This window comes from Bubalus bubalis, chromosome 16 (assembly GCF_019923935.1).
Source record: "Bubalus bubalis isolate 160015118507 breed Murrah chromosome 16, NDDB_SH_1, whole genome shotgun sequence".
NCBI lineage: Eukaryota > Metazoa > Chordata > Mammalia > Artiodactyla > Bovidae > Bubalus > Bubalus bubalis.
The window spans coordinates 29,606,276-29,633,659 of NC_059172.1; the positions used below are offsets into that span (position 1 = coordinate 29,606,276).

Sequence of the window (27,384 nt, forward strand, 5' to 3'; positions counted from 1 at the left end):
GAGCTCTGACGAAGCCCAGATGCTGAGCTGCTAAGGAGGGAAAGTGAGACTGCTTCCTCGACAATGAACCTGAGCTGAATATGCAGATTCCCCCAGATCCGGTCTGAGGTTTGAGACAGCATATGTTTTCTTCTCCTTCAAAACAGAAGCAATGAAAATAAGAATAATGTTATTAAGCAAAGGTATACAGATCCTGAAACTAAATTCTTTTTTTTTTTTTTTAATTCATGTAATAGGGATGAAGAGGTTCTTCTTCACAAGTGTGAACTGAAGGTTCACACTTCAGTTTTTCAAACTACCCTCAAAAAATGATCACAATCATAGTCACACACTCCAAAGTATGAAATGGATTAAATGTCACCAATACAACTCCGTAACAAGAGAGTTGACAGTGACCCTGCTGAAGTAGCCATCCTTTAAGAGAAAAGTGTACTACAGAACAGAGACAGGACCCATATGATCCTGTTGCTGCTGCTGCTGCTGCTGCTAAGTCGCTTATAGTCGTGTCCGACTCTGTGCAACCCCATAGATGGCAGCCAACCAGGCTCCACCATCCCTGGGATTTCCTTCTCCACATGTGAGCCTAGTGGACCTCATTTACTCAAGAAAAATATCTTCCAAGCAAAGTCTACACTAAATCCTGGGACTAAAAGAATGAGTAAGAGACAACCTCAGCCCTAAAGAAGATTACACTCTAACAGGAGAAAGGACATACACACAGTTACTATAATTGTGAGAAGTGAAAGGGAAGAGAAGGCAACAGTGATATCATGCTAACTGGGTGAAAAAGTCAAAGAAAGGGTTCCCAGCTTTCTAGAGAAACAATTTAAATGGAAACTGACTCCCAGAGGGGAAAGTTTAAAAAAAAGTCAAGAATGCCCTCACTACAAATCTAAGAAAGAATAATAAAGATCAGTTTACAAAATTTAAACAAAGTTTTCAACTCTCTGAATCCCCTAGTGAGGATGAGTCCGGAGCTCTGTTTCTGTTTACTTTCTAAGAACCCAAAACATCTATATGAAGAGCTGTGCTTGGCTTTGAATTTTCCAGTATTAAAATTCTGAAAAGCTCAAAAATTGTGCTAAGGAGACAAGATCCTCCAAATTCATAACAGGAAACGTGGCATTTTCCCAGATTATTCTCTGGCTTCAATGAAGACAGAGAATGGGGACCACACTGCAGCAGCAGGATTTATAAATATGAATTACAGGATGAGATGATTTTCCAAACATCTGTCAGAAGCTAATCTGATCCAAGAGAAGAGGGGGTGGGGGTAAGGAGAGAGACTTAGAGGAAAGCCAAATAGACTAACGTGTGGAAATTTTGTGGACTTTGGTGGGTTGATGGCATCTTGGGCATTGCATGCCCACTCTACAACGATAAATACCCAAAGTCTGTACAATAATATACTTTATACCATTCAGAGCACTTATGTATGTACCCTCATTTGATCCTAACAATGCACATAGTAGATATCTCTAGGTAAAAGTAAAGAAAGTGACGTGGTACTTTGACATGCTCTGTGAAATAGGAAGAAATCTAGAGATATCACGTAGCATAGTTGTCAAGAGGTTTTTGAATAAATCAGACCTGGTTTCAATCACTGTTCTGCTACTTACTAAGTCAAGGATATGGTTTTTCCAGTAGTCATGTATGGATGTGAGAGTTGGACTATAAAGAAAGCTGAGTGCTGAAGAACTGATGCTTTTGAACTGTGGTGTTGGAGAAGACTCTTGAGAGTCCCTTGGACTGCAAGGAGATCCAACCAGTCCATTCTAAAGGAGATCAGTCCTGGGTGTTCATTGGAAGGACTGATGTTGAAGCTGAAACTCCAATACTTTGGCCACCTGATGCGAAGAACTGACTCACTGGAAAAGACCCTGATGCTGGGAAAGATTGAAGGCAGGAGGAGAAGGGGATGACAGAGGATGAGATGGTTGGATGGCATCACCAACTCAATGGACATGAGTTTGGATAAACTCCAGGAGCTGGTGATGGACAGAGGCCTGGCATGCTATGGTCCATGGGGTCGCAAAGAGTCGAACACGACTGAGTGACTGAACTGAAGTAATCCTGGATTAGTAGTTGAACGTTTTCTTCTAGGATACTGTATCTATACAATGATGATAACTACCTCATGGAACTGTTATACAGATTAAATAAAACATAAAAAGTAGATAGTATAGTGTCTGACATACAGTAGGTACTCAGTAAACAAAAACCAGCAATAATTTTCAAAAGTTCCATATTCACCTAAGTAATACTGTTTTTAGGATACCACACCAGCTCAAATAATTCAGAAACAAAATTTTACCCTGGACTTAAACCGAGCTCAGATACCTAGAGGTTTTATTAACAAAGTTAGTAGTTATTAATTAGAAACAGCCCCTGAGGATCTGTCTGGTCTGTTTCTTGTATTTCATAATCTGCTTGAGGGGTAGGGTGGGGACAGAGCTCTTCAAGGAAAACTGAATAAAATATGTATAAGAATGAGCTATTTTTTGTGATCCTCCAACCTTCACTTGGGAGAAGGAAATAGCAACCCACTCCAATATTCTTGCCTGGAGAATCCCAGGGACAGGGGAGCCTGTTGGGCTGCCGTCTATGGGGTCGCACAGAGTTGGACACGACTGAAGTGACTTAGCAGCAACCTTCACTTGATGACGTACTGAGAGATCTGGGTAGAAATTATACCATATCCCTTTCTCTGTTGTTAAAATACAGGCAGTACTTGACACACTTAATCCCCACTTCTGAATGTTCCGCTTGAGTACCATGTGGGACGTGCTTTGGAAACAAGTTAGCATCCATGAATTTGACCAGCAAGAGGAAACAGCCATCTTTTTAATTTCTCAGTTCTATAAAGTTAACTAGACAAAAATCTCTTTTCAAAGTTTCAGCATCTTCAGTTTGAAAACAAAAATACTAATACTTTGCCCACCTGAGTTGTTATAAGTTAAAGACGGTATCTTTAACAGCATTTAATCACACAAATAAAAGGATGGAAGAAACCTCAAAAAGCACTTAAAAGAAGAAAATCATCTATTCATCACTTTTACACAGGTGACATGGTATAATGAAGAGCATATCTAGAAAGACAGAGATCTATGTTCTGATCCTGGTTCTGCCACTAACTCATCCTGATTTCCTGATCATTCATTTATTCCCCCAAATACTTACTGTTAGCTGCTAGATGCCTGCAGCTGCTACTACTACTAAAACTTCTAATAGTAGTCCTCTGCCTTCCCTACAGAACAGACTAAAATAATTTATAGAGCTATGAAACTATCGGAGAAGGCAATGGCACCCCACTCCAGTACTCTTGCCTGGAAAATCCCATGGACGGAGGAGTCTGGTAGGCTGCAGTCCATGGGGTCGCTAAGAGTCGGACACGACTGAGCGACTTCACTTTCACTTTTCACTTTCATGCATTGGAGAAGGAAATGGCAACCCGCTCCAGTGTTCTTGCCTGGAAAATCCCAGGGACGGTGGAGCCTGATGACTGCCGTCATGGGGTCGCACAGAGTCGGACACGACTGAAGCGACTTAGCAGTAGCAGCAGTAGCAATAAAACTATGTGATGATTTTTTCTATTACATTTGATATTATTATAGCTATGTCTAAGTTACCACCTAAGGCATGAAACTACTCTCCATGTCAAGTTCAAGAGGCTCTCTAAGTCTCAGTTTCTTTATCCATGAGATAAGAGCGCTGAGTTAAATAAGCCTAATATTCCCTCCAGGATCTTCCCTGGTGGCTCAGACGGTAGAGCGTCTGCCTACAATATGGGAGACCTGGGTTCAATCCCTGGGTCGGGAAGATCTCCTGGAGAAGGAAATGGCAACCTACTCCAGTATTCTTACCTGGAAAATCCCATGGATGGAGGAACCTGGTTAGGCTACATTCCATGGGGTCGCAAAGAGTCAGACACAACTGAGCAACTTCACTCATTCACTCAATATTCCCTCCAGTAGCAGAACAAAACTGGGATTAGAAAGCAGGTTTTCTACTTAGCAAAAGTATCATGCCTTGACCAATATAAAATAAGGAATTCCCACTTGTACAGGATCTGAAACTTGCTGTTGTCCCTAAATCTTCAATCTCAGTTGGACTATGTACTTGAGATGATCACCTCATATGGTTGACTTTGTGAAATTAATAACCAAACTGTTATTTCAATCTCCTGAGAGTGTTTCGGAGAAGGCAATGGCAAGCCACTCCAGTACTCTTACCTAGAAAATCCCATGGACGGAGGAGCTATTAGGCTGCAGACCATTGGCGTTGCTATGAGTTGGATACAACTGAGTGACTTCACTTTCACTTTTCACTTTCACACATTGGAGAAGGAAATGGCAACCCACTCCAGTGTTCTTGCCTGGAGAATCCCAGGGATGGCGGAGCCGGGTAGGCTGCCGTCTATGGGGTCGCACAGAGTTGGACACGACTGAAGCGACTTAGCAGCAGCAGCAGCAGAGAGTGTTTTACTCCAAAAAGATCTGATCCTTTTTATTTGGATTCTTGTTATTCAGTCACTCAGTCGTGTGGGATTCCTTATGACCCCATGGAATGCAGCACGCCAGGCTTCCCTGTCCTTTACTATCTCCTGGAGTTTGCTCAATTCTACTCGTGCTTCAATTTTTTTTCCCATTAAAATGAGAATGCACTGCCATCTACTGGACTCTGAATACATTGCTGCTACAGTTTTTTGTCTGAGAACAAGAATTCTTAACAATTTAAAGCTTTTTATACTTTATCAATAACATAGTAGTTATTATGACAATATAAGTTATATAAAAATAAAACTCCAAAAGCTGAGGCTAGGGATAAGGCAGGGTAAGAGAGAAAAGTACTATCCCTTTGAGATTTTTAATCTCAATTGTTGCTATGGCAGTTCTAAATATAGCAAGCATTCACCTACATTTGTTAACAAAGTAAGCCCCTCCTACATGCCAGGCACTGTTCAAGGGACACAACTGCTGACAGAGTGTACCTATTAGAGAGCAATCCCTCTTTTCATATGGTTTAGAGACTACTGAGTAGTGGTGTCCATACTGAACCTTCCTCATGTGCCAGGCTCATAATATGCATTATCTATCACCTTTAATATTCAAAATAATTTATGATGAGGAAGAAATTGTTATCTCCACTTACAGACAAAAAAACAAACTCAGAGATGACTCAGTTTGCCCAAAATCTCATGGGTAAGTAGAAGTGGTGCCTGGAATTCGACTCACATCAATCTGACTCCAACACCCATATTCTTAACCACTAGGAGTGCCCATTCACCCAAGCAGCTGTCAGCCTTCTTCCAAAAAGAAAAGTTGTTGCCAAAAAGAAATTCAGATAATGATAATTTCACATGTCTGTATTAAAGGCAAAACTCCTGCACAGGGATCTGAAAAGTTTCCAGCTTACTAGATCAAGAGCTGGCCCAACAGCCTCTCATTCCCGATGCTCCTCCAACTGCCCTCCTAGTAGCAAAATCCACCTGGGAAACCTCTCTCCCGCTTACCTAGCCCGATTCACCAGCCTCTTCCTAAGGTTCTCTTCGAATCAGTTCCAGTTCTGCTACAACTCACTGTGGTTAAGGTCCAAACAACTGACATCAAAAATAATTTTTCAAAATAAACCTATTTGTAAATTGCAGCTCTTCTGGAAAAAATGCTACTTTATCTCAGGTAAAAGAATAAATGTTGGTGAGTCTGCACCTAACATTTCTGCATCCCAGAGTACTGAGTTTAACAATGGGCATATAGTAGGTACTTGATACGTACTGACAAAAAAAAATCATGAATCAAGTTTACAACTAAAAATAGATTTTTATTATCATTTATTCGATTTTTTTTTGTCTGCATTGCTGTTAAATATGTAAGGGTTTAATTTGTATGCCAAATAAATGAAACTTTACTACACAAATTTAACAAGGTGTCACTTCCTAATAATGCCAGCAGAAGTTACTGAATGAAGGCTTCAGAACCACAGTATATATTTTAGTCAAAGATTTTCAAATATATTAAATAGTTTCCAAACACATCCCTGAAAGTGAGATTGAATACTCATCCAATACAGTAAAAAGCTGAGACAATTACTAGAGTCCTAACAACTCAACAGAAATGAGTAAATCCTTTTTGAGAAGCAGATAAACAAAGAGGCAAAAGTTGCGAGCAAATAAGCTTCAACTTTTAGACCACGGTTGAAAAGTTTAGATCATAGACTCACCTAGAGCCGGACATCCTGGAATGTGAAGTCAGGTGGGCCTTAGGAGACATCACTACGAACAAAGCTAGTGGAGGCGATGGAATTCCAGTTGAGCTATTTCAAATCCTAAAAGATGATGCTGTGAAAGTGCTGCACTCAATATGCCAGCAAATTTGGAAAACTCAGCAGTGGCCACAGGACTGGAAAAGGTCAGTTTTCATTCCAATCCCAAAGAAAGGTAATGCCAAAGAACACTCAAACTACCACACAATTGCACTCATCTCACACGCTAGTAAAGTAATGCTCAAAATTCTCCAAGCCAGGCTTTAGCAATACATGAACCATGAACTTCCAGATGTTCAAGCTGGTTTCAGAAAAGGCAGAGGAACCAGAGATCAAATTGCCAACATTCGCTGGATTATCAAAAAAGCAAGAGAGTTCTAGAAAAACATCTATTTCTGCTTTGTTGACTATGCCAAAGCCTTTGATTGTGTGGATCACAATAAATGGTGGAAAATTCTGAAAGAGATGGGAATACCAGACCACCTGACCTGCCTCTTGAGAAACCTGATTACAGGTCAGGAAGCAACAGCTAGAACTGGACATGGAACAACAGACTGGTTCCAAATAGCAAAAGGAGTGCGTCAAGGCTGTATATTATCACCCTGCTTATTTAACTTCTATGCAGAGTACATCATGAGAAATGCTGGGCTGAAGGAAGCACAAGCTGGAATCAAGATTGCTGGGAGAAATATCAATAACCTCAGATATGCAGATGACACCAGCCTTATGGCAGAAAGTGAAGAAGAACTAAAGAGCCTCTTGATGAAAGTGAAAGAGGAGAGTGAAAAGTTGGCTTAAAGCTCAACATTAAGAAGACAAAGATCATGGCATCTGGTCCCATCACTTCATGGCAAATAGATGGGGAAACAGTGGAAACTGGTTGACTTTATTTTTCTGGGCTCCAAAATCACTGCAGATGGTGACTGCAGCCATGAAATTAAAAGACGTTTGCTCTTTGGAAGGAAAGTTATGACCAACCTCAACAGCATATTAAAAAGCAGACATTACTTTGCCAACAAAAGTCCGTCTAGTCAAGGCTATGGATTTTCCAGTAGTCATGTATGGATGTGAGTTGGACTATAAAGAAAGCTAAGCACCAAAGAACTGATGCTTTTGAACTGTGGTGTTGGAGAAGACTCTTCAGAGTCCGTTGGACTGCAAGGAGATCCAACCAGTCCATCCTAAAGGAGATCAGTCCTGGGTGTTCATTGGAGGGCCTGATGTTGAAGCTGAAACTCCAATACTTGGCCACCTGATATGGAGAGCTGACTCATTTGGAAAAGACCCTGATGCTGGGAAAGATTGAGGGCAGGAGTAGAAGGGGACGACAGATGATGAGATGGTTGGATGGCATCACCAACAAAATGGACATGGGTTTGGGAGGACTCCAGGAGTTGGTGATGGACAGGGAGGCCTGGCGTGCTATGGTTCATGGGGTTGCAAAGAGTCAGATATGACTGAGCGACTGAACTGAACTGAACTTTAGACCATGGTGGCTGAAGATACTTTAACATGGACAGAAGAAGAATTAACAGCAACATAATCATCAAATGTGTTTCTGGTTACAGCTAATGTAAAAAACCAGGAATGCTGAAGAACTGGTCAACAAAAACTTTAGTCACTATTTAAAAAGTTGCTTTAAAACATGCTTCCTTGTGATAGCTTCACAAGTAATCTTTCATCTTCCATATAGAACATACATTCTTAAAGCCTTGCTGCCTTAGAATATTTTAATCCTTTATGAAATATTTCAGCCACAGATATTCTATCCATATTCAGTGACTGTGATTACAAGTATATTTGGACTTATTTCTGTCACTGTACCACATGCTTCTGTTTACTATTTGTTTTCTTTTTTGTTTTCCTTTTCTGGCTCCTATCAAGTTGACAGAGTTTGCTACTCCTTATATTCCCTTTTTTCCCTCTGCCAATTAAAAATCTATACTGTTTCTAGTATTTAGTAGGTATCTTGACATTTTTACCATGCACACTTAACCACAAGCTATTATAAGAAATTTTAAACTTGTTTACTATCTCTAGCCTCCTCCTGAACAAATCAATGAGCCTTACTCTTCAAAGAGCCTCCCCCACCTTATTATTGTCTAGAGCAAACAGAGTCCTCACACTCTCTGTGGAGAAGGGTCAGTTGCTTTTCCTTCAACCCACTGTGAGCTGATACTTTAATAAAATACAATAAAAAGGCACAATAATGTCAAATGGCTATAAAAGTTTAAAAACATTTACTTTCACTTTTTTATACTTGGCTTACCACAGACTGGTGAGAGTTCTAGACTAGCTCTGGGCCACTTTGAACAACAGTGGTGATTTGTTTTATCATTTATGGTATAACTTAGTTTTTGTGTGCTTTTTGGTTTGTCAGCAGTTAGCCAAATTCACTAATGTTTTATCACTTTTATACACCCTGCTATAACTTGCTGCTATATCCCACATCTTCCCTTTGGGATCAATTCTTTATCTACCACATTCAGTATAGATAGAAGCAGTAAACCTTCAGTCTTCAGGTACTTAAAATTGTCTTTCACCCTCACTCTTTACTGAATGTTTACCAGAAACAGAACTGTATGTTAACAGTTAACAGCACTTTGAAGATACATTTCTTCTTGAATCTACTGTTGCTGATGAGAAGTCTGCTGTCAGTCTAATTTATAGGTAATATTTCCTTTCTCTCTATGAGCTTTTAAGATTTTCCCTTTTAAAATTATCCTTAAAGATGAGTGGTGTCCCTAAGATATCTTTTTTCAGCCTCCTTTTGTAATAGGGAGAGCCCTATCTCAGCTTTTACGCACATTTAGTGTTCATTTTGCCCAGAGAAGCCCATCTTTCAGCCAATTATATCAAATGCTTCTGCCCACTTCTTTGTGCTTCTATCTCTGTTTCAGAAATGTTAATTATCTTGCTTTTTGTTTGTTTTAGCAAAGAATGTCTCTTTAAACTTCTCTGATTTCATCAATCACTATCTTTGGTTTGCTTCAAAATCAAACCAAAACAAAAACCTCTCTTTCTTTAGCCTGAGATTCCACAAAAAATTTCGCTCCCTTTTCCTCATCCATCTCTCACCATTCCTTCTCTGCCACCTTATTACAACATCTCCTCCTATATTTGGCCTTTAAAAGTGGGAGATCCTCAGGCCCATTACTAAGTCCCTTTTTTCTCACTAAGTACTGCTCGTCCTTGGTCTATCTTATCTGAACCAATGATTTCAGTAACTATTTGCCACTGTTATATCTCGCTATTTGTATCTCTATCTTGCTTCTCTCCTCTGAACTCCAGATTCATATAATTCAAATGTCTCCTTTAAAACCTACACAGGGCTATCTTGAGGTATTCTCAAAGTCTATATGATCAAATCTCAACTCACGATCTGCCTCCAACAAAGCTGGTCTTCCTCCAGTTCCTTAGCTCTCTCAGTGCCTGGCACTTTTATCCATCTGGTTACTTCATCTAAGCCAGAAACCCAAAAGGCAGCCTTAATACCGTCTTTTTTCCTCTACCCTAAATTCAAACCAAGTCCTAATGATTTTACCTCCTAAAACTTTCCTAAATCTATCTGTTATTCTACCATAACCCTGTTCCAAAGTATCAAATCTCTTACCTGATACACTTATAAGTAAGATCCTTCTTACTGTCTTCCCACATACATTTTTGCTGCTTCTAAAATCCGTCCTTATAGCAGCCAGAGTGAAATTATTAAAACACAAATCTAATTATACCTCTGCCATGGTAAATATCCTTCAACACACTTCACTGCTCTTAGGATAAAATCTTTTAAAAGGTTCTGTTATGTGGTCCCTGACTACCTTTCCAGCCACATCTGGTATCATTTTCCCTTATTACCCAGACCTTCCTTCAGTTCCTTAAAACTCACTACTTCCTCTAGCATTTCATGGTCTTCCAACATTACCCTCCTCTACTCAGAAAGCTCTCTCTATTCAGCCCTCACTCTCTCCACATTGTTCACTTCCATTCATCCTCAGGATTGTAACCTTAAAAGTCAAGTCCCGAAGACCATTCTTGAGCCACTAGAGCAGGTAAGACCAGCACACGCTTTTATAGCACTTGCCACCATTTACGTTTACATAGTTACCTGTTAGGTTACTTTACAGTGTGAGCCTCCTCCGTACACTCCATGACAGCAGGGACATCTGTCTGCTCATCACTGTACCCTGAGCACTTAGAGCACAGGAGCTGATGTATAGCAGGTGCTCAATAAATAGCCACTGAACGGATACTGCATCCTAGCAACAGCATTTCAGATCATCAAGAATTAGGAAACAACATGATCACTAAGGAAATCATGTAGAAACTCATTTCACTGGTTTGTGGCCAAAATTAAATAGGATAAAAAACATGAATCACCTGACATGGTACCACAGAGAGCAGGCACTTAGTAAAAACAAATTCCTTCTCCTTTCTCTAATCACCTTTAGATACAGGGACAGCAAAGACTATAATGAAACTGACTACAATATGACTTGCCTCAGGATTCTTAAATTTATTCAAAGATGTAAAAGATATCTGAAACATTTAGTGAAACTGTATTACATTTAATCAAAAGCCACTATCCTTCTTTAACCCCTAAAGAATTGTTAGAAAGCAGCCAGTTGAGATTTTCTTTTAGGAAAATTAATATAATATGGATTTAGAAAAGATGTATGGGTACAGTTACAAAATGAGGTTTCACCCGAAGCCACACTGAACAACAAACTTACACTTAAAACATGTTTCTATTTACACAGAGCTTCTGCCTGATGTATCAGTGCACACCTGCACTAACAAAACTCACAGCATCACGCAAATCCTCTTACCTTATGTTCAAATGGAGCACCATAATAGCCATCATTCAGCCCAAAAATTATTTCATTCTGGTTGCGGGCATGAATCTAAGAGAGGAGGAAAAGACATTATTAGTTCATCTCATTCCAATCCAGTTTTAATGTGACTAGAAAATGACGGGACCTACTTCAATGTTGAAAAATAATTGGCTATGTCTAACAAGCCAGCAGAAAACAAACTGCATATCATAGGACAAGGCAATCAATTTAGAGTTTCCTGTTTTAGTCAAAGTTCTCACAAAACCATCACGTGCGATCACAGGCACCATCATTCACACACATTTTCCACAAACACTTCTTGAGGTTGTTACAGAAAGCAAATTCCTTAAGCACAGGGGATTAAGAGGCATACTATACATTATTTAATCTCAAAGAAAACACAATCCAGGACTTCCCTGGTGGTCCAGTGATTAAAAATCCACCTGCAATGCAGAGGACATGGGTTCAATTCCTCATCTGGAAAAATTCCATATGCCATGGGGCAAGTAAGCCCATGCACCACAACTACTGAAGCCCACGCACCCTCGAGTCCGTGCTCTGCAATAAGAAAAGCCACCCCAACGAGAAAGCCGAGCGCCATAACGTAATAAAGAGTAGCCCCAATCGCCGCTGCAACTAGGAAAAGCCCATGCACAGCAACCAAGACCCAATGCAGTCAAAAATAAGTAAAATTAAAAAAAAATAACAGTTCAATTAGTCTGTCAATGCTTTAAGTCTGTCCTAGAAAAAACATAAAAGGTTAATACTATTTTTTATCTTCAAAAAGACAGTCTAAAGATAATATCCAATCCCCACAATCTTTAAAAGTCTACTAATTACTTTCTGCCAACTACTGTTTCAAATACAACTGATTTGAGCTTCAGTCAGTGTTACTTCAAATTAAACTTCATCTAAAAAATGGAGGAATAAAACTTTCAAAATTGAAGAAGCAAGAATTTTTAATAGCTCAAAACAGCATAAAGTCTATAAAAACAAATTTGATTACTCGATCAGAAAGAGTTGTGGCTAAAATGTTTTTTAATTGCTTTTGCAATGAGGAGTTAAAGTGAGGGTTCAAGTGGGGGAAAGAAAAAAGACTACCAGAATAGAACATTTCATCTTTACTTTCTCTAGCTAGAAATACAAAGGCCAAAGTCAGCAGCAGAAAATTCCTGTGAACATTTACCTGACTTCCATACCTGCTGTATCTGTTACTAAAGCAGAATTAATCACATGCTTCCTGTTAGCCTATATCTTTACTCAACTGAATATAACGATACCAAAAGATGGACCTGCTATAATAAATTTATAATGAAAACTATAAACCAATTTTAAGAAGTGTCCCATTTTATGACAGAAAAGGAGAAAGCACTGTGAAATCAGTTTCAAGATTAGCAGAAACACAAAAATTTTACAAACACAAAATATTTTATACATATATATACCTTGAGAGGAAAAAGATTAAAATCATATGCATCAAAATGTTAACAATGGTTATCTGAACAAACATTTCACACACAAAAAAAGAAAAAGGTGGAGGACTGAGAACAAATATACATTTTCTTAATGTAAAACATCATTTCATCATTAGGGAAATCAAAATTAGGATGAGATACCATCAGAATGGCAAAAAATTAAAAAGACTGACAATAATAAGTCCTTACAAAAGTAAGGAACTTTCATACATTGCTGATGGGGACGCAGAATGATAGTTACTTTGGAAAAAGTTTCACAGTTTCTTACAAGTTTCAACACAGCTCTTACCATTAGACCCAGAAACTCCATTTATTCAAGAGAAATGAAAACTTATGTCAACACAAAGACCTATATTTAATTATTCACAGCAGCATTATTCATTGTAGTGGTGGTTACTTACTTCACACATTTGTCAAACACATTGAAATGTATACATTAAAAGGATAAATTTTATTGTATGTAAATTTTACCTAAAAAAACCCTAACTTGTAAAAAAATTTCATTCAAAAGTCATTGATTCCCTGACCCTATGCAGACTTGTCTAAATACCTCTTAAACATACTCCCGTAGCTCTCTTTGCAGGTATTTATCTATCATCAGTTTACCAGGTCCTAAGAACCTTATCTTAGTCATCTCTGGGTCACTGACACTAAGAACAATGCCTGTCAGAAAGCAGATGACCAGTCAATAAACCTAAGTGACGCTGGCTATTAACCTAATACAGCTTAGCCTCGCTTTCCTCTAAAAATCTGTAACTCTATTATATCTGATTCTTAGTAGTAGTTGTTATATCTATTTCATAGGTGACTTTAAGTGTCTAATTGGCTTAGAAAAATGTTTTCCCTTTCTCTTGTTCTCTGCTATACCAGCTTTGTAAGAGGATACATGAATGCTAACTCTCTGAAAGTAGGGTAAGTCAGACCTAAGTACATTTGGGTATTTTAAGAAGACAACCAACTAAGGAATGTATGAACTGAAAAACATGATGAGGGCCATCTTCTCTGGCCAAAAAAAGACTTCGCCACAAGCCTATAGCTCTGCAATTCTAACGTTAAGAAGCACCACCCCATGCAAAATGTTAACAAGTGCTTAGTGTCACTGTGCACAGGGTCTATGCGCAAAGAGCCAACTACAGCATGCAGGAAGACAGAAAGAGCGTGCGCCCCAGTGCCTTTAGCCAGGCTAAAGGCAACAAGCATTTGGGACTAAAAGAATGACCCTAAGCCAAAGTCATTACTGCATGAGTTTTAAGATAAGTCCTAAAACAGAAGAAAAAAATATAAAAATAAAACAGAATTTGCAGCAAGTTAGAATTTAGTAAAGGAAAATATTTATTGAATGCATTGCTCTGGTCTCTATCCAAGAACACAAAATAAACTATGGTGTGCAAAATAAAGGCAGAGCTGTTTTGTTGTTGTTTTTTTACTCTGAAAAATATAGAGAGAGAACTGTCTAAGAGAAATATACCAGATGGTATATACTGAATAAATATTAAGAAATATGAAGGATGTTTGCAGATATGACTAACATTTTACATTGCCTTTATCAGTAGTCCCACAGGTATCACAAAATAGAAATGGCGTTTATTCCAATGTGGGATGGGTAGTTACCAAGGACTACATGTATACAGCAGTGTAGTACAGCGGAAAGAGAATGAATTTTTAAGTTAGCCAGGCCTCAAATAAATTCCGGCTCCACCTATCAGTGTGATCTTGATCAGTTTCTTAAACTCTCTGAGGCTCAATTTTCCCATCAGGAAACTATGGGCAATAATATCAGCTTTCACAAGATTGTCAAAAACATTAATTGCAGTTACTTATGTCTGGGAATGGCAAATAGGTTTCATTTCATATGCAATTCTGGCATATTGCTAGGTGCATTCTGAAATACTGTGTTAGAAAAGACTGCACAGCTACTTCTGAGCTCAGATAGCTCAGTCAGCTACATCAGTCATGGGGAAGGGGTAGCAGTAGGTAAGCCAGGCATTTGTCATCCCTGTGTTCAACAAACAGTAGCTCCTCTTATTCTTGGAAAAACCCTACTCTACTGGCCATAAGAGAGGTGTTCATTTTCAATTTATTTTTCAGATTCTAGGGGAAATAGCCAGCATGACAGAAGAGGCAGAGTACTATAAGAAAGCATATTCTTTCCTACTGCCCACCCCACTCAAAATCCTCTTAAACTAGCAGCTTAAAGCAGTTCTTCATAAATGTTTTCAGTTATTTTTTAAACTTCTCAATGACTCCAATTTCTGTAATTAAGTGAACAGTCATAAAAGGTCTCTTTTTATTAATAGGAAATATAGAATCTGACAATTCAACAACAAAAAAAAGCTAGATGGTTTCTTTGGAGAGGACAACTACCTGAAACTGACAGTCTAAAAATTACCTGCTGACCCAGGTATTTCAGCCCGTCCAAACAGACTTTCCATTCAATCAACAGCTGGTAGATGTCCTCCTTTCCACCCCATATCTTCACCACAAAACAAGACACAGATGTATCCAGACGGTCTGGCATTATTCCAAAATCAAGACTCCGCCATGTTGGATTCTGTTAATGGAAATGAAAACCTGCTTTAGGAAGATCCTAAATGTTTACAGTTATTTCAGTTAGGTTGTATATAATTTTGTTTTTTAACCAAAAGAACTCATATATTACATTGCAAACTTAAGTGAACTAAGAAGACATTCCAATTAACATGGAGAGAGTGATACTGACACTTTTCAATTTCTCTGCTGATTTATTATAGTCACTGGAAGGAGCGTATATTCTAGTCTCTAATGAACATGGCTTCCTATGGTAATTCATTTATTTATCCCACACAGTACACAATCATTAAGAAACAACATATAAACAATGCCCTCAAAGTACCTCCAACTTATTGCTAGATTTGAACGTCTCTTTAAATAATTACACAGTTTCATGAAAACTCCAATATTCAAAAGGTTACAAAGTGGCACAGGAGGGATTCATAAACTATGAAGGAACAGGGGGAAAGAGGGCATGCAGGCCATGAAGCTTGGCTTTTACAGGACAGATAATATTTCACCAGGTTGAAACAGGGAATTGCCCAGCAAAACAAGAGCTCAGAGGTGTGAAATAGCAGTATGGTCAAGTAACTAAGGCAACTGCTAGAACACACAGCACCAGAGTGGCAGGGTGCAAAGCTGGAGCAATCAACAGGAAGCTTCATGCTGAGGAAGCAGTTTACTGTGTACAAGATGTGGGGACACTGAGAGGCTTTAAGGTTAAGAAAGACAAGGTCAACTTTATGCTCTGAAAGAAGTTTGTTTTCCATTCAGATAGTTGAAACATTCTCTGAAAAGGGAAAAAATTAAGGGACTTTAATATTATCAATAGACATGAACTACAATACATCAATTATTTACTTTCAATTATTTCCCTATTTTTAAAAAAATTCTTTTTTAAATTTTTATGTGGAGGATAATTGCTTTACAATATTGTGTTAGTTTCTGCCACACATCAACCTGAATCAGCCAGAGGTATGCACATGTCCCCTCCCTCTTGAACCTCCCTCCCACCTCCCACACCAACCCACCCCTCTCTAGGTTATCACTGAGCGCTGGGTTTGAGCTCCCTGTGTCATGCAGCAAATTCCCACTATTTATTTTACGTATGGTAGTGTTTCGACGTTACTCTTTCAATTCATCCCTCCCTCTCTTTCCCCTACTGTGTCCACAAGTCTATTTTCTATGTCTGTGTCTCCACTGCTCTCCTGCAAATAGGTTCATCAGTACCATCTTTCTATATATACACACGTTAATACAGGATATCTGTTTTTCTGATTTATTTCACTATGTGTAATAAGATCTAGGTTCATCCACCTCATTAGAATTAACTCTGATGTGTTCCTTTTTATGATTAATATTCCATTGTATAGATGTACCATAACTTCCTTATCCATTCATCTGGTGATGGACATATACAGTGCTTCCATGTCCTAGCTACTGGAAATAGTGCTGCGATGAACACTGGGGTAATGTGTCTTTTTAAAGAATCCACCCGCAATGCAGAAGATCCTGGTTCAATTCCTGGGTCGAGAATATCCCCTAGAGAACAGATATGTTACCTACTCCAGTATTCTTGGGCTTTCCTGGTGGCTCAGATGGTAAAGAATCCACCTGCAATGCAGGAGACCTGGGTTCAGTCCCTGGGTTGGGAAGATCCCCTGGAGGAGGGCATGGCAACCCACTCCAGTGTTCTTGCCTGGAGAATCCCCATGACCAGAGGAGCCTGGCGGGCTGCAGTCCACAGGGTAGCAAACAGTTGGAGACGACTGAGCAACTAAGCGCATAGCACAGGGTATACGCCCAGCAGTGGGACTGTTGGGTTAAGTAGGAGTTTTATTCCTAGTTTTTTTAAGGAATCTCCATACTGTTCTCTATAGTGGTTGTTACCAATTTACTTTCCCACTAACGATGCAAGAGAGTTCCCTTTGTCCACACCCCCTCCAGCATTTATTGTTTGTAGATTTTTTGATGATGGCCATTCTGACCAGTATGAGATGATATCTCATTGTTTTGATTTGCTATTTCCCCTACTTTAACTGTTAGGGCTCTCATTACTGAACATAACTCTAATTAATCTCATTAAATTATCAATTTCATATTATATAAATCAGTAAATCAAAAAGCCCTCATATAAAGGTAACTGATCTTTACTTTGTGACAGTTTTTTTCCTGACCAAAGTGGGGAGGGGACCAGAGCAGGATTTTTGGTTTAGGGGATATATTGATGTATGTGTTTTTGTGAATTTAACTGCTGACGTTTCAGGAGAGGGAACAGGACTTCTAGTTTCATGGTGTTTATGTCTGATCTTTTTCACTTGTATGTATTTTGCTTGTATATTTTTATTTTCTGATTTCCCTGTACTAAAATAAAAGCTCTGGAACTCAGAGCTTTTACGAACATTGCCCGATTTGTTTACCACAAGATCCCCAAAGTTTGACAAGTTCCTGGTATGTGCGCAATAAATATTTGCTGAGTGACTGAATGAATGCCCACTTAACCAAAATGGATGTCTGAGGACACCAAAAGATTATCAATAAATAGCATGATGATAACACAATAAGCTCGCTGTGCAGTTTTATACGGATTCCACAGCACCCATCAATTTCAACCTAAGATCATCAGAACTCCATTCTGATATGACCCCCACCCTGTCTCTATCCCACCAAAATTGTTTTAGCAACCCTGCTAAATAGGGGTGGTGTGCTTAGTGGCTCAATGTGTCCAACTCTGTGATCCCATGGACTATAGCCCGCCAGGCTCCTCTGTGGGGATTCTCCAGGCAAGAATACTGGAGTGGGTAGCCATGCCCTCCGCCAGGGGACCTTCCCAACCCAGGGACTGAACCCAGGTCTCCTGCACTGCAGGCGGTTTCTTTACCATCTGAGGCACCAGGGAAGCACAAGAGTACTGGACTGGGTAGCGTATCCCTTCTCCAGGGAATCTTCCCGACCCAGGAATCGAACCGGGGTCTCCTTCATTGCAGGCAGATTCTTTACCAGCTGAGCTACCAGGGAAGCCCAAATAGGAGTAGAATTTCATTTAAATATGAAGATGAACATTAAGGTCTAGGAATAAGTAGGCAGACCTGTACTACAAAAAATGCTCAAAAAATTCTTTACACTGAAGAAAAATGACACCAGATAGAAACCTGGCTCTCTAAGATGGAATAAAAAGCACTGGCAATGGTAAAGAGTGAGTAAATATAAAAGACTATCTATTTTTATTATTTTATTTATATCATATATGACTGTATAAAGAGTTTTATAACATATGTATAGATTCATATATACAAATGTAATAGCACAAATTACAGAAGGTAGACAACTGGAACTATTCTGTTGCAAGGTTCCCCTGTTTACACGAAGTACATACAGCAATCCTAAAGTAATGATTTAAAAAGTAATGCAAAGAAGTACAGCTGAAAAGACAAGGCAAGAATGTAAAACAATATGAAAAAATATTCTATGATGATTTCATTTATATGAAGTTCTAAAACAAGTAAAACAAATCTGTGGTGACAAATGATTTCCTCTTGTGGGGAGACGGGCTTCTGGGCACAAGAGAACTTTCTGGAATGATAGGAAATGTATATATCTTGACAAAGTATGTATGCACTTACCAAAACTCAGCAAACAAAATAGTTAAAATTTGTGCATTTCACTGTATATGACTTTTAATTAAGGAAATAGACACTGAACTCCAAAGTATAGGTTTGCTTCTTACAGTGGTAAGGATTAGTAATTCTGGGGCCACTTTTTGTGAATTCTAAGCCTGAGCAAAGATGTGGAGGTCAGTGGAAGCCAGGTTTTTCACTGTCAGAGAATGGAGTGACAAATGAGAGTTCAGCTGGACTGAAATTGGAGATATTGGTATGAATGCATGGTTTTTAAAAGAAAGAGCAATAAATATACTGTGTGTGTGCGTGTGTGTGTGAGTTCCTAGCTCAGTCCCTTAAAAAAGGCTAGAAGTAATGAGCACACTAGTAACAATGAGCATGCTCAGATCTTACTGTCTATTTAGCAGTCTTAAAAAAAGAGAACCAAGGGTTCCTTGGGGAGAAAACTGATTCCAGAGCTACGGCAGGAAGGGTACAACATGAGTCTGGAATATCTCAAGCCAGAATGTCAGGAAGTACTCAATGATGTGGACATATCAAAAGGACATAGGAATCAATTTACAGGGCTCTCACTAACCAAATGCAGGATAACGTAAACATCAAAATAAATTATAATAATAGATTATAACCCACTGAATAAAATAAGAATCTTTGAGTCCATAATGATACAGATTAATAATTAATTAAATGGGAGAGAAAGTTAAATTGCCAACTAATAAATAATAAAAGGAAAGATGGAAATTAGAAAATCACCAACGGATGATAAAACTGGTAAGCAAACAGTTGATAAGAAGCATCATATATAAAAAGTCTCAAAGTTTCTCCCTCACAAATTACTTATTAATTATAAATGGAAAAATTATAACTTCTCAGTGGAGAAACCTGACAGGAATTACCTTAATCAGGTGACAAATTGGGACAAACCAGCAACAGGTGCCTCTTAAAACAAAGCACTGAAAGGATTACAGCACTACAGGTATAGCTTTCCTGCCAAAAATGCATAACCTGAATCTCATCATGAAGAAACATCAAACAAACTGAAAGAGTCTACAAAATAATTGGTCTGTATGGTTTTAAATGGAGGGACTGGTTCCAAATTGAGAAAGGAGTGGGTCAAGGTTGTATACTGTCACCTTGCTTATTCAATTTACATGCAGAGTACATCATGCAAGATGCCAAACTAGATGAAGCACAAGCCAGAATCAAGATTGCAGGGAGAGATATCAATAACCTCAGATATGCAGATGACACCACCCTTATGGCAGAAAGCAAAGAGGGACTAAAGAGCCTCTCGATGAAAGTGAAAGAAGAGTGTGAAAAGGCTGGCTTAAAACTCAACATTCAAAAAACTCAGATTAAGATCATGGCATCTGGTCCTATCTTTCATGACAAACAGATGGGTAAACAATGGAAACAGTGAGAGACTTTATTTTCTTGGGCTCCAAAATCACTGTGGATGGTGACTGCAGCCATGAAATTAAAAGACGCTTGTTCCTTGGAAGAAAAGCTATGACAAACCTAGACAACATGTTAAAAAGCAGAGACATTACTTTACCAACAAAGGTCCAATAATAGTCAAAACTATGGCTTTTCCAGTAGTTGTGTATGGATCTGAGAGTTGGATCATAAAGAAAGCTGAGCACCGAAGAACTGATGCTTTTGCACTTTGTTGCTGAAGAAGAATCCTGAGAGTCCCTTGGACTGCAAGGAGATTAAACCAATCAATCCAAAGGAAATCAGTCCTGAATATTCACTGGAAGGACTGATGGTGAAGCTGAAGCTCGAATACTCTGGCCACCTGATATGCAGAACTGACTCTTAGGAAAAGACCCAGATGGCGGAAAAGACTGAAGGCAGAAGAAGAGGACGACAGAGGATGAGATGGTTGGGTGGACATCCAATTCAATGGACATGAATTTGAGGAAGCTCCAGGAGTTGGTGATGGACAGGGAAGCCTGGCATGCTGCAGTCCATGGGGTCGCAAAGAGGCGGGACACGACTGAGAGACTGAACTGATGGTTCTAAACACTGAAGTCAGAACACCCTGAAAAGGCTAAAGAACTGTCCAAACTGACGAATAAAGCAACATGACAACTAAAGACAAAGTGATTCTAGATTGAGTCTTGGAGAGTTGACAACACCTGAATAAGGACTAGGGATTAATTGGTGGAAACCTAAACTGGTACAGCCACTTGGAAAACACTATGGAAGTAACTCAAAAAATTTACAATAGAACTACCATATGATCCAGTAATCCCTCTTCTGGGTAGATACTCAAAGGAAATGAAAGTGTCTTAGAAGTGCTCCCATGTTCACTGCAGCATTATTCACAATAGTCAAATACATGTACAACCCAAGCATTAATCACCAGATGAATGAATAAAGAAAATGTCATGCATATACATGTGGAACATTATTCAGCCTTAAAAAGGAAATCTTGCCATTTGCAAAAGCACGGATGAAACTGAAGGATAGTATGATAAGTGAAATAAGTCAGAAACAGAAAGTGAAATACTGCATAAGATCACTTACATGTGGAATCTAAAAGTCAAACTCATAAAAACGGGTGTATAATGGTGGCTGCCAGGGGTTGAAGGTTGGGCAAAATGGGGCGATGTTGGCCAAAGGGTATAAGGGTACAAAGTTTCAGTTTTGCAAGATGAAATCATCTTGGAAATCAAATGTACAACATGGTGACTGAAGTTAATAACACTATATTGTATACTTGAAGTTTGCTAAGAGAGTACTAAGCATTCTCACTACCAAAAAAACACAGTTAACTAAGGGAGGTAATAGATATACTAATCAGTTTGATTTTGGTCATTATTTTACTACATATATATAAGTATATATATATGTATGCTGCTGCTGCTAAGTCACTTCAGTCGTGTCCGACTCTGTGTGACCCCATAGACAGCAGCCCACCAGGCTCCGCTGTCCCTGATTCTCCAGGCAAGAACACTGGAGTGGGTTGCCATTTCCTTCTCCAATATATATGTATAGATAATATATATATATCTGTATATATAGATATACCTCTGTGTGTGTGTGTGTGTATAGATAAACCAAAACATCATGTTGCATATCTTAATACACACAATTTTTGTCAACTATACCTGGGGGGTTGAGGATGAAGGACTGTGCTTAACTGTACTATGTCAATGTTATACTTTCCTGATTTTAGTCATTTTAATGTAATTATATAAGAGATTGTCCTTGTTTGTAGGAAATATATACTGAAGTATTTGATACCAGCAAATCTTTCTTTGAAGGTAGTCAATTATTTAAGAAGCCAAAGTTATGTTTAGATAAATTTATTGAAAATATAGGCAATAAAGAAAGACAAAAATATTTTGAGTAAAACATGATGAGTAACTATGAAACAGCAAGATCAGATTTCACACATGAATGGAAGGCAACCATCCATTTCTGATAATGGCAAGCTAGACGGTCCTCCCACTGAAAACAATTAAAAATGCTGGCTAAAATATAACCACCATCATCACTGAAGATTTTTCAAGCCAAAAAGGAAAGCTAGAACCCGAAGAAATAAATGTAAATCTAGAGGACCTTTCCCTTAAAGGAATTTGCCAACATAGATAAACTTGAGGCGTTGGTTTGGGCAGTCTTAAAGAGAGACAAGAACATAATTCAAAACCCAGACCCAAGTCTCACTCAGGTCTACAAGAAGTCCTCCACATTGAGCTTGAACAACAAAAAGGCTATATACTCACAGGCATGAGTGAAACCACGGAGTAGAATTCAACAAACCAACTGCACAAAACCTGAGATAATCAAAATCAGGAAACAAGAAAAAAAGACTAAACTATAAAATGAGACTGAATAGCTCTCATAAACATATTAAAAAAAAAAAAGCCAAATCCTTGCACAGAATGTGTTTATTTTTAATTGACACTAACTGGCACTGTTTCTCCAGAACAGGCACTTCATAAATACATAAATTGAGAAAAATGAATATCAAAATGGCCAATAAACACTGGAAAAGGTGATCAATTAGAATAATACATGAGGAAATGTAAATTAAAATCACAATATAATACCACTAGCCCACCAGAATGGCTCAAATTTTCGAAACAAATAATAACAAGTTTGGGCAAGAATGTGGAGGAACTAAAAACTTCACACTGCTGTTAAGGATGTAACTGGTACAAGCAACTTTGGAAAGCTATCTGGCAGTACCTACTAGAGCTGAAAACACCTATGATTCAGCACTTGGTTCCACTCTTACGTAGATACCTAACAGAAAATAGAGACACATACTTGCCAAAGGACACATACATACAGAATTAATAAATAATTCGTATGTTTCTCACTAATATGCTAAGCAAAAGAGCATATGCCATATAAAAGTTCAGTAGTAAGCAAGACTAATCTAGAAGTCAGGATAGTGGTGGTCTTTGGAAGGAGGTAGTAACTAGAGGGAGAACACAAAATAATGCTGTTGTTCTTGATCTGGTTACATGGATCTGTTCCCTGTGAAAAGTCACCAGGCTATTATTTGTGCCCTTTACTGTAATGTGTGCTATATCGCAATACAAAGTAATAAGACAAAAATTTTCCAAGATTCAATAATGGAAAAAATACAGCATCTTACAAGGAGGTATCTACAGAGATTAAAAACAAAGGTATCTCTTCATGATGTCATTTCGGGCCGTAAAGCCTGAAGACAGGAGTTGGAGGATTAACCACCTGAAAAGACAGCCATTTACTCCCCTATGTGTAAGGTCATCTCTCAACTAAATTCCATGTGCTCTGGAATATGAAATAGCGTAATTTCAAAATCTCAGCAGAAAAAGCATGAAATAACCACACCTTTCCAAAATGAAAAAAAAAAAAAAAAGACCTGGTGAATGTATGGCCCTTAAATATGAAGGGCCATATTTAAGGGGTGGGATGATGGGCACAAAGAATACTTCATTCTAAAACTAATTAAAAGTCTTTGAAAGGAGAGTAGTCTTTTGAAGTTGTTTCTGTGGCTGAATAGATGGCCTGAACCAACATTTTAAACCAACAGAACATTAATACAGCAGAACTATTGTCAATCTTCTCATTACAATGACCTTCCTTTATAATTTTATAGAATAGCTGCCAGACAACAACCAATCATTCCTGAGCTGGTCCACTCAGATACAGATATGGTCTGCCACATATTAAAGACTCCATTGCCTAATAATGTTACAGTAAACATCTAGATGATTTTCTACATTTAACCTATACATATAAGCCCATGTCTAGATGGAACAAATTATTCAAGTACTAACATCATTTAGGGACCTATATCTTATTCACTGAAAGTATAGTGGCAGGATATTAGGATATTTATGGCTTTGAAAAGTTCACCTCCAGGAGAATCTAAAATTATTATTTATTACCTGGGCAATTTCTCTAAAACACTGTTCAACTAATACTTCTTATTTATTAAAGGAACACATATATAGAAAAGTTTCAAAACACAAACAAGTTGTCACTATTTTATCACTCAAAAACAAATTACAGTCACAAGAAACACAACTAAGAATTCATAAAAGCTGTTCCAACTTCCCCAAAACATACAAGATAACTCTCAGGAATGGCATACTAAATTCATAAGCAGTAATTATTCCCCAGCCCCAAACTCTCTCTCCTTTGTCTCATTCACCTTTATTCATCTTTCATGTCACAACTTAGGAATTACTTATTGTAAGAAGCCTCTCCTAATCACCCTCACCAAACTAAGATAAATGACATTCCTACATGTTCCCAAAGAATCCTGTTCTTCACTGGTCTTATAATTGCATGATGATGAAGTTTAACACAAAGTAACATAAAACGGCTAAGCAAGAGGATCCAACTCTCTTCTCTCTCTCTCACTCTCGCTCATGCACGCGCGCACTCTCTCTCACACACACACACACACAAAGATGAAATGTTAATTCAGTTCAATTAGAACATACACTTCTGTGACAACCCCTCAAGCCAGTAACTCATAAAAAGTATTTATATTGTCCAGTCAATTTTTTCCCAAAGATTTAAAAATATCTCAGGCAGTCTCAATTCAAACAGAAGTTTTGGTTCTGATAACTCTGTCACATGCTTTCCCTAAAAGCACATGCTCTAGAACTTTGTTTATTCAATTATAAGGCCTATCACTGACCTCTGTTAGACCTCTAAGAGACATTTAACCAGTAGAAGGGGGGCAGCACAATGCTGTGAAAGAGATGGACTTCCAAACACATAGGAAATAGCTATCACTCTTCTTCCTGCCACCATGAGATTTTTAATTTTCTAATAAAAAAGAAAAACTTTTTTGTAAAAAATAAAATACACAATAATTAACTTGATAATTGTTAAAAATGGTGCACATGGGTTCACTGGGCTTCCCTGATAGCTCAGCTGGTAAAGAATCCACCTGCAATGCAGGAGAGACCCTGGTTCAATTCCTAGGTCAGGCAGATCCGCTGGAGAAGGGATAGGCTACCCACTCCAGTATTCTCAGGCTTCCCTTGTGGCTCAGCTGGTAAAGAATCTGCCTGCAATGTGGAAGACCTGGCTTTGATCCTTGGGTTGGGAAGATTCCCTGGAGAAGGGAAAGGCTACCCACTCCAGTATTCTGGCTGGAGAATTCCATGGACTGTATAGTCCATGGGGTCTCAAAGAGTTGGACATGACTGAGCCACTTTCACTTTCATGTAGGTTCATTACACAATTTGCCTCTACTTTTACGTATGTACAAAATCCAATTTAGAGAATTTAGTTACTTCCATTCTTACCACTGGAGAAGGCAATGGCACCCCACTCCAGTACTTTTGCCTGGAAAATCCCGTGGATGGAGGAGCCTGGTGGGCTGCAGTCTATGGGGTTGCTAGAGTCGGACACGACTGAGCGACTTCACTTTCACTTTTCACTTTCATGCACTGGAGAAGGAAATGGCAACCCACTCCAGTGTTCTTGCCTGGAGAGTCCCAGGGACGGGGAAGCCTGGTGGGCTGCCGTCTCTGGGGTCGCAGAGTCGGACACGACTGAAGCGACTTAGCAGCAGCAGCATTCTTACCACTTCAATTATTTGAGTTTTTAATTAACCAATGGCCCTTCAATAATGTTAAGAATATTAACTTCCCCCTGAACCAAACGTCAATAAATAACTAGTTTGGAGGGTATGGTTAGCTGAACCCTGAGATATGAAAGCTGAATTATACATTCACCATTAACTGTTCAATGCTAAATGTATCTGAGAAGAAATCAGGACTCTGACATATAACTTGGAGACACAGCTCCACCATCTAGCCTGTCAACAGTGGATTATTCTAGTTAATGCAATAGACACTGGACTTCACTGTGCTAGGACATTAGAAAATAGAAAAATGAATACGCAGGGGGTCCTTGTTCACTAGCTGTCCTCAATTTTGTGTTACCTCTCAAAAACTCATTCCCATGCCATCCACCCCTTTACTATCTGCTATCTCTCCAGGTCATTTCCTCTGCTGTCCTGATCCTCAGTTCCTTTTTCCCTGTCTCTGTCAAGCTTGTCAAAATTTCAAACCACTCACTCCACTCCAGCCATACTAACTTCTTAGCCATTCCTTGAAAACCTCAAGTACACGCCTACCTTCATGTTTTCCTACTTCTTGGCCTGGAACAGTCTTCCCCTCTTAGATACATGGTAGTTGTTATCCAGTCACTAAACCGTATCTGACTCTTTGCGACACCATGAACTGCAGCACACCACATCTCCCTGTCTACCACTATCTCCTGGAGTCTGCTCAAGTTCATGTTCATTGACTCAGTGATGCTATCTAACCATCTCATCCTCTGATACATGGTATGTTCCCTCATTTTTTTCAGCTGTCTGCTCAAATGAGACCTTTCACGTGATTACCACAGAAATTCGGCCGCTACCCCTGCCAGATACTTCACTACACCATTTTACTCAATTATATTTATTACCATCTAACATATTCCAATTTATGGACTTCCCTGATGGCTCAGATGGTAAAGCGTCTGCCTACAACACAGGAGACCTGGGTTCAATCCCTGGGTCGGGAAGACCTCCTGGAGAAGGAAATGACAACCCACTCCAGGATTCTTACCTGGAAAATCCCATGGACGGAGGAACCTGGTAGGCTACAATCCACGGGGTCGCAAAGAGTTGGAGACAACTGAGCGACTTCTCAACACACAAATACATTCCAACTTATCATCAAGTCTAACAAATTATTTTTCTTCCATTGTAAGATAAATTCTGACTTTCAGTTCAGTTCAGTTGCTCAGTCATGTCCGACTCTTTGTGACCCCATGAACTGCAGCACACCAGGCCTCCCTGTCCAGCACCAACTCCCAGAGTTTACTCAAACTCATGTCCATTGAGTCAGTGATGCCACCCAACCATCTCATCCTCTGTTGTCCCCTTCTCCTCCTGCCTTCAATCTTTCCCAGCATCAGGGTCTTTTCAAATGAGTCAGTTCTTCGCATCAGGTGGCCCAAAGTATTGAATTTTCAGCTTCAGCATCAGTCCTTCCAAAGACTATTCAGGACTGATTTCCTTTAGGATGGACTGGTTGGATCTCCTTGCAGTCCAAGGGACTCTCAAGAGTCCTCTCCAACACCACAGTTCAAAAGCACCAATTCTTCCGCTCTCAGCTTTCTTTATGCTCCCACTCTCACATCCAT

The 27,384-nt window shown here is 39.0% G+C and overlaps 1 protein-coding gene across 7 annotated transcripts in view; it reads right to left on the reverse strand.

The window, feature by feature from the left end:
* Window positions 1-27,384, reverse strand: part of UVRAG (UV radiation resistance associated) — a 326,555-nt gene that overhangs the window by 250,676 nt on the left and 48,495 nt on the right. For all 7 annotated transcript variants that reach the window (XM_044929343.2, XM_025266389.3, XM_044929342.2 and 4 more), the window contains 2 exons: window positions 14,958-15,119; window positions 11,088-11,162 (listed from right to left, as the gene is read on the reverse strand). In XM_044929343.2, coding sequence (XP_044785278.2) covers window positions 11,088-11,162; window positions 14,958-15,119 — 237 coding nt within the window. The remainder of the gene's footprint in view (window positions 1-11,087; window positions 11,163-14,957; window positions 15,120-27,384) is intronic.